Genomic DNA, 8,917 nt, shown 5'->3' with positions numbered 1-8,917 from the left:
GTTACGGCACAACAACATGAATTACTTTTCAGAGTGTTATGTCATGCATGTACTTTATTCGATCTGACTGTTTTTCTGTATCGTGTCAGGGAAAATAGAAAATTTCCCTTGCTCCAATTAATCCCTCAGCTCAATGCATTTTTACAAGCATGCAGACTGGTTGGCAGCTGAAAAGCCTTGAAGGAAAAGACAAAGAGGGGGCTTTGGAGAACTGGCTGGATGTTACCCACAGAAATGTTCACCACGGCCTTCTTTATCAATATTTCTATTCAGACAACGATGAACAGAAAACTCAATAACATTTAACTACTTGTTTGATAGTAGTGCTTTCATTCATCTTTTTTAAGTAGGAGATTGATATATGTCCCTTATGGAAATCTAAGAAAGTGAAAAGAACAAAAGCTGTCATTACCAAAATCCTACACGACAGATACATTATTTTCTTTAAGAAACTTTCACCACAGAGTAGGGCTTCTGCTCTGTAACTCCATTCTACAATGAATGGCATTTTCCTTTTTCTAGGAGTTGCAGAACCCTGCCAAGATCACCATGAATTCTCTCAGTGTGGCAAACACCAAGTTCGTGGTTGACTTCCTCCGGGAGTTGGGGCCTTCGGCAGACAATGCCTTCTTTTCCCCTTTGAGCATCGCCTCAGCCTTCTCCATGGTCTCCTTGGGGGCCAAGGGAAACACTGCACACCAGATTAAGGAAGTAGGTGTTCCCTTCCTTCTGTTGACCTGTGTGGTCTTCTCTCCCCTGCTGGGTTGGCTAAGCCAGCATACAGATGGACAGTTCTGAGTAGGAGGCCTGAGGGAGGCACAGGAGGCCAAGCTCGCATGCCTACAACTGTGTGGTCACAGTTCCCAAATTCTTGCCCTCTACTTCCTTGTGCCAGGCTGTGCTTTGGAAGCTGGGCTATCTTATTAGACCCACTAGGAAACAGAGATGAGCTTAACATGTGCAGACTACTGGTTCATTGGGTGACTTCAAGGGACACATCATCAGACATGTTTGAATCAGAAATGATGAATGAACATTCTTTGAAGGAGCTGATGACAAAATGGGATTTGTTCTAAAGTGTTTTGTTCAAAGAGCAAACTCATTCCTAAAGGTCGGAGGTTTTTTTTTTTTTTCAAATTTTGTGTTTCTTTATTGTTCCTGTGAGCTTTCTTTTCTTCTGAGGTGATGGTTGTGTTCTTTCCTCTGGTCTTCTCAGTGAAGTTTTCTTGTCTGCATCTCGTGCCTTTCAGGTTCTTCACTTCAGTGAAGTCGCAGGGGAGACAAAGAAAACCTCCACAACCAGCCACGTGAGTCCCAGAATATTCCTGTGTATTTAAGAACACGGGGATGGCACTAAACAGGCCGGGCTCAGGTTCCACTACTGCTCTTTACAGGTGGTTTACATGAGCAAGACACAGCTGCTCTGAGTCAGTGACTTCATCTCTGTGAACGAGGGGCTGAGAGGGTTAAAAAGCCCTCCTGTGCAGCCATTTCTAACACTGCCTACCATGTTCTCAAGAAAAAGCTCAGTAAAGGTTATTATGACTATGAAATTAACAAGGCTCATAATCGCAATGTCACTAAGACAATTTAATGTGAATTCACTAAGGAATAGGCTCAAGAGGAAGAAGTTCAAGTCCAAAGATAATTGGGGAAATGGTCACTAGCACACATATGAGTCTAGGGTTAAATAGTGACAAACTGTTAGCTAACCAATATAGAAGGCTCCAGTTTCAGACCAGCATATGTTAGAAACATGCCTCAGCTAATTGGTGTCTTATAAGAAAAGACCTTTAATGCTCTGGGCTTTCTTAGCTTCATCTCAGTTAAACTAAGCTTACAGGTAATCAAAGTACAAAGATCAAAGGACTCGGCACATAGATGTTAACACAGAGAATCCACCAAGGCCAGAGCCATATATTAGGGCCAACAAATTTAAGGTTTTACCACCAGGAAGTATAACAGACTTTCATTTGTTTTAATAGTTTTAATATGCCAAACTTCCCGATAACCATATTGTGCATGGCTGTTGAAAAAGAAGTATGGTTCTTGTTAAGAAACGTAGAGTTTAACTGGGGTGCTATACTTCCTAAAATCAAGGAGGGAACCCAGTGGCTGAGCCTGGTTAGTTTACATGAGATAGACTAGAGCTAAGTATATGAGAGCAGGAGGAATGACTTTCCTCCTGCTGAAGATAAAGGAGAATATTCAGGGTATTTAAGGGTATTTAAGCAATTTTAAGGGAGAAGCCAAAGGTCATCTTTGAGCTTACTGGCATTTAGGCATTGCTCCTGGGGTCTGAATTTCACTGACAGCCTAATTCAATGAGCATCTTCTTTGATGTTGAAGGCTGAAGACTCAGAAATTGTACACCATCAGTTTCAAAAGATGCTGACAGAATTAAACACACCCACTGATGCATTCGAGCTGAAAATTGCCAACAGTCTTTATGGAGAAAAGACTTTTCAATTTCTTCAGGTAAGTTTTCCTGCCCTTCCACACCTTTCATCTGCATTCTGCTCCCTATTTCTGAGGCCAGATGGGGGGAGCAAGGAGGATTGACTGGGATGGGGAATGTTTGCTCCAGCACCACAACTCACTGTCAGAGCAGTGTCCCAGATCCGGACAGTGCATGTCACCTGTGCACACAGGAATTCCCCAAGGAGGATGTTACTGCGACTATGACGAACTGAACTACTACAGACACAGGGAACATGTTTTGGAGAGAAATGTTGGCTAAGAGGTTTCTAGAATGTGTAGACACTTGTATCTGTCCTTAAAGAGAGCTGGGGACATGTCGGGGAATATTGTATTCCTAGGATTGGACAAATGCACAGAGATGAGAAATGCAAAGGTCAGATTTACCAGTCACAATGCTCATGAACAATGCCTTTCCTTAAGAGCATCTTGCTAGTAATGGTGCATATCTTTGTTTCTTCCTCTATTCTCCTTTCTTATGTCATATACTTTCAACGTTTGGTAACTTCCTCTTTTGTGCCACACTGCATTTCCCTCTTACAATGCCTGCCTGCCATTTGTATTCAAATATGAATGTGCCGGAAATGGCGGATGTGGTCACGGTCTGCATTCAGCTCACCACACTCATAAGCTAACTACTGCATGCATTAGTCTTCATTCCTCCTTTCTTTCTCTACATCTCAAAGGAATATCTGGATGAACTGAAGAAATTTTACCTAGCCAATGTGGAATCACTCGATTTTGTAAACAATACAGAAGAAAGCCGGAAGAAGATTAACGCCTGGGTGGAAAGCCAAACAAATGGTAGAGTATGAAAGGGCTGCTTGCTACACAAGCATTTTGAGTGCCCTGGGCAGGAGCCCTGTGAGTGACATGTGCAGGAGCCCTGTGAGTGACATGTGCAAGAGCCCTGTGGGAGGATGTGGAGATGGGGTTGGAGAGAAGGAGGAAATGGCACTGCAGATGTGGTGGGGTCCCAGGCATGGAGAGAGAATTAGGGTCGGGAGGGCATAGGCTCTGGGTGACAGTGTCTTTGTGCATGCTGAGTCCATATCAGAGCTGTTTTGAGCCCCTATCCTTTCCTTGAAAGCAGGGATTACTTTTCATTATGGATAGTTAAGAGAATACACAAGAAAGGAATCCTTTCTCTTCTCTCTAGCTGAGAAAATGTAAATTCTCCCTGGAACCCACAATGCTTGCCACCTGAGCTGGAGCTCCCTGGGCTCATTTTACCCACACCTCCTAGACAAGTACAGGCAGGTTCTCCTGCCTTATCAGAGGCTTATCAGAGCCTCCTTTGTTCTCTGAATATCTCTCCTTCCTCCAACTCTCATGAGAAGCCAAGGCTCCAGCAGCCCAACTTGCAAATGCATCCACACCAAAGGACTAGTGCCTGACTGCACAGGGCGTACATGTCCAGTCAGAGAGCTCATATTTTTCAAGATTAATGTGCAGTTGGGCTCCATTTCCTCTGAGTCATGATATAATCCGGGAAATCAAGTAGAAGGGAAGATGGGAAGGGAGTAGGGAAAGAGATGAGTTGGCAGAGTCAACAAAACATGTTTGCCAGTATTCAATGTGAAATGGCTAGAATCACCCTGCAGAAAGTCCAGCCTGCTGTCCCATCACAAGAAGCTCTGTCTCCATCCCAGGCCAGCACCACAAAGAAGGCTGCAGCTGGCAAACAGGCCAATGAGTCCCTAGGAGCTAAATTAACCAATGATCAGCATCTCCCAGACAGATCGCTTGTACCTGCATGACAGGCCTTTATGTTCTTTCCTTTGCAGACAAAATCAAAGACCTGTTCCCTGTTGATAGTCTGGACTCAAGCACCGCCCTGGTTCTGGTGAATGCAATCTATTTCAAAGGGCAGTGGGAGGAGAAGTTTAAAAAAGAATATACTGAAGAAGGAAACTTTTGGCTAAACAAGGTAACAGTTAATTTAATTATGTGATATAGGGTAGTTTTAAATGAAAGATGCAATTTAAGCATACTTGTTATGTTTTCCATTAAAATTTGTGGATATCTAGTTTATTCTAGTAGTTACATTTAGCTTGAAATATCTGAAGAACCTTGTGTGTCTAGTTTATGAAATTCCTGTTTTGGCTCTTCCAACAACAAAGATGTATGTGGCATCTCAGAAGACTTCTCTGTTGCCTCTTCTGTCTCATTGGGTTTTTGATGCTCTAATTTCTTGCAGGATGTGAGCAAACCCGTGCAGATGATGAAACAAACTAAGCATTTCAATGTTGCATCACTGGAGGCTGAGCAGGCCAAGATCCTGGAAATACCTTACAAAGGCAATGAGCTGAGCATGATTGTCCTGCTGCCCAATGAAGTGGATGGGCTGCAGAAGGTAAAACTTGCCTCTCCAGGTCCTCTTTCCTACACTTCCAGGTCTAAACTAGCTTCTAGACCAAGGAGCGTCAGAGTAATGAAAAATGCCAGCTGAGAAACGATGTTTCCTCTTTGAAAGGCAAACATTTACAGTCAGACACAAAACAATTTACTAGAGTTATACATATGTATTATCAATTGATGGTAATAGTGGACAGCAATTTAACTTTGGTAGAGAGAGTAGAGAATTGTGTGAGATGTTTGCAAATATATGAAGCAAAAAATAACAATAAGGGATACTTGATAATTTCACTATGTAATAAGTAATGTATACAGAAAAATAAAAGGAGAGCCTACCAAAAAATGATACATTCATCACACTGGTAAGAGAAGTAAGAGCAATGATATAGTTTCCTTTCTACACAGAATAATGTACTGATTCTGGCTTTGTTCATACATATACAATGCTCACACAATATATTAACTATGTATATGTAGTCAGGACTTTTTGCTTATTAGAACAAGAGCTAATAAGTTGAATTATCTCTATATTCCATTTATTGCTAAAGATTTCCCACCTGCTCAGTTCATTTTCAAAAGGTGTTACAGATCTTTAATTTTAGCTGCTTTCTCTCCTATTCTTACAGCTTCAAGATAGTCTCACCGCTGAGAAACTACTAGACTGGACAAGTGCACAGAACATGTCCAAGATGCGAGTGAACTTATATTTGCCGCGGTTCAAGATGGCAGAAAAATACGACCTCAAGAACATCTTGGTACGCCTGGGGATGGCTGACACCTTCAATCCAAAGAAGGCTGACCTCTCAGGCATGAGTCAGGAAGGGGGTCTTGTAGTGAGCAAAGCCCTGCACCAGTCCTTTGTGGAGGTTACTGAGGAGGGAACAGAGGCTACAGTGGCCACAGGTGTACGCATTAGTAAGACATCAGCAATGACACGTGAAGAATTTTGCTGTGATCACCCTTTCCTCTTCTTTATCAAGGAAAATAAGACCAATTGCATCGTCTTCGTTGGCAGATTTGCTTCCCCTTGATGGCTTTGTCCCTACTCTTGGGAAAAGTTCACAAAAGTTATCCCAGTAAATGCATGGATGAAGACAACAGCTTCCCTTTCATTCGTTTCCTTCCCAGTTTCATAGACACCACTGAAAACTCAGGAGTGGAAGGCACACAATTATTTTCCCCTTTCAACCCACATATATGCACCTCCTCTTTTTCTCATAACAAATTCTCTTCACACAAAATGTACAAAGTTAGGACAAAGTGATATTTCAATACTGGTTCTTGTAAATTTGAAAAATGATTCTGTTTGTGACCTGTTTTAGATGAAACAAACCAAATAAGACTTTATGAGATGAGGAGAAGCTCAGTGAACCTCCTGCCCTCCCTTTCCTCCTCTTCCTTCCTCCTACTCTTCTTCCCTCTCCTCTTTCTCCTCTTCTTCTTCCTTCTTCTTTATTTTGGGGGTGGGGTGGGGTTGGGAGTAGAAGTGGAAATCTTTCTGCTCCATGGGGGAGGGGGAAAGAGAGGTGATATGGGTGGGGGGGACGGGATATGGGGAAGGGTTGGGAAGGGTAAACAAAGGAGGAGGCAACAATGCTTGATAAGAAATGTACTCACTATCTTGCCCATGTAATTGTAACTTCTCTGTATGGTATTTTCATAATAAAAATTTTTTTAAAAGACTTTATCTTTAAAAGAAGTCTAAGAGTTGATTTACTCACACATTCTGATTTACCTGAATTTAGGAAATATCTGAGAACCTGCTTATATTTCTTAGTCTGTGATTCTATAAAATACAATATCAATAAACAATGTCATACCATATATCTGTGGCTTTGCCTTTTATTACCCTCAAGAAATGCATATGACCAATATCATCTTAGAAAGATGAGTGATGAAGATATCAGAACTAAAAATTCAAAATCAATACAGACATGCTGACCAGTAAGCAGGTAGCTTATTTTAGATATTCGTTGTATGTTGTTTCAAATGAAGAAATGTTTGTTTGTTTGTTGTAGTGATGAGGACTGAACCCAGGGTTGGCCTTATTCTTTCTAAGCAAGCTCTCTACCACCGAGCTAAACCCCAGCCCAAGGAAAACTTAGAATTCTACAAGACAATAGCTACAGATATCCACCTAAGAAAATGGATTAATATAATTGTCATTTTAGTAGATGTCAGGAAACACTCTAGAAGCTTGTACTGTCCAAAGCAGTAATCATTAGTCATGTGATCATTTAAAATTAAGATTAAACAAAATTAAAAATGTGACTCTTTCATCTCACTAACCATAAATTATTTGCACACGACTAGCAGACCCCATAGTAAGCATGTGCTTCCTGAACATTTCCATCATCATAGACTCTGAGCAGCTGTGGTCAGTGAAGTGAGAAGATCTTCTATGATGTCCCTGTAATGTTCTTAACAAAATAAACCAGACTTTTTAATCCATTAAAATTTATCTACCAAAATTATTAAGTATCAAGTTGAATAGGAAATACTACAAGAATTGAGTTTGAAAGGTAAATAGAAAATCAATATTACAACTATTTGACAATAAATTCACTTAAAAGAGAGTAGATCAGTTTATACTGTGACGTCATTTTTATTTTTGAGAATAATACACTGTACACGTATTTGTGTGTATACATACAACCTATGTCTCGAGGAATATATAAGAAACAACAGCCAGGTGCAGGGCTCATGCCTCTAATCCCAGGAGGCTCGTAATTTGAGGCCGGTTTGGCTAAAAAGCTTCCTGAGCTCTAAACCAATAAGATGGAGTGTGGTGTGAACATTTGTTATTCCGCCTACATGAGAAGCAAAAACAGGAGGATCACCATTCATATCAACCTAGACATCAATGCAAGACCCTACTCAGAAAAGTAGCAGAACAAAAAGCTGGGGGGGGTTCAAGCCATAGAGTCTCCCCAGCAATCTCAAGGCCCTGAGTTCAACCACAAGGACCACTGTGAAATTAAAACAGAAAAGAGAAAAGGAAACTACACCATTTATTCTGAGGTAGGATGATTGAATGATTTGATGACACGGGTGACAGAGAGATTTGGTACTTTAAGTGCTTTGTTATCTATTGCATCTTGAGTAAGGTACATGTCCTTGTCAAACATCAATAAAATCAACATTAATAAAAAGTTAACTAGTTCTGTAGAATGGTGGCTCATACCTGGATTCCTAGCTACTCAGGAGGGTGAAATCTTAGAACTGTGGTTCAAAACCACCCTGGGCAGAAGAGTCCCTGGAAGGCTTTTAACCCCAATTAAACATTCAAAAACTAGAAGTGGAGCTATGGTCAAAGTGGAAAAGCAGTGGCCTTGAGCAAACAAAATCAGGAAAGCACCCAGTCCCTGAGTTCAATTCCCACAACCAGCAACAACAACAAAAGTTAACTAATTCATTAATTTTAGTCATATATCTAGGACTAACTTGTAGTCCATTAAGGCACTACCAACTTTCCAGGAAAACAGAGCATATCTAAATATGGCTTCTAGAATAACATATGTTGAAGGAGAATACTCTGTAATTATACTAGATTACTCCTGTCTACAAAATTATACTCTACTTCCAAAATGCAGTTGCACAACTAGCTAACAAAATCTGGAAATGCTAGTTCAAGATAACAAATAGTGAGAGAGGAAACAAAAATATTTATAGCAAAGAAAACAATACAAAAGTATACGAATGCCGTATTGTGTTACATGAGTTGGTGATTGAGTTATGATGTCTGGGTCATAACAAAATCTCAGTGAATAATTCTGTTAAAAAGACATGAAGCCCATGTCAAGTTTGTAAGGACACAAAGAAACCTAGAACAAGAGACAAATTCTCTGTTACTACTGCTACTACTACTACTACTATTATTATTATTAAGCTGTCCCATTCACAGGTGCCCCAAAGGCTTAGATGGCCCTCACTGGTGGACTGGCAGGTCATTGTCTCAAGATGGGTCAGGTGAATCGGGTGGGGCCTGTGTCAGCAGTAAGAGGCACAGCTGCTGGCAGGTGCTGTTCTGGTCCTGTCAGGTGCTTCTGAAGCCATGGCAGGAGAGAATGGCTCAGACAGA

The 8,917-nt window shown here is 41.0% G+C and overlaps 1 protein-coding gene across 2 annotated transcripts; it reads left to right on the top strand.

Annotated features, from left to right (window-relative positions):
* The first annotated feature begins 549 nt into the window (after positions 1-549).
* On the top strand, positions 550-6,207 carry LOC105987621 (serpin B4-like). Of its 2 annotated transcripts, none has more exons than XM_013018924.1 (7): positions 550-711; positions 1,251-1,307; positions 2,350-2,478; positions 3,165-3,282; positions 4,266-4,408; positions 4,679-4,834; positions 5,463-6,207. In XM_013018924.1, the coding sequence occupies exons 1-7, from the start codon at positions 550-552 to the stop codon at positions 5,865-5,867; spliced, it is 1,170 nt and encodes a 389-aa protein (XP_012874378.1). In that variant the 3' UTR covers positions 5,868-6,207. The 2 variants fall into 2 exon arrangements, with proteins under 2 accessions (XP_012874378.1, XP_012874379.1); XM_013018925.1 differs by having other exon boundaries at positions 4,266-4,414; positions 4,748-4,834.
* The last annotated feature ends 2,710 nt before the right edge of the window (positions 6,208-8,917 follow it).

The sequence above is a fragment of the Dipodomys ordii genome, unplaced genomic scaffold, assembly GCF_000151885.1.
Source record: "Dipodomys ordii isolate 6190 unplaced genomic scaffold, Dord_2.0 Scaffold43, whole genome shotgun sequence".
Taxonomy (NCBI): domain Eukaryota; kingdom Metazoa; phylum Chordata; class Mammalia; order Rodentia; family Heteromyidae; genus Dipodomys; species Dipodomys ordii.
Note: the sequence above shows the minus strand (reverse complement) of the source record. Positions and strands in the feature narration are given on the sequence as shown.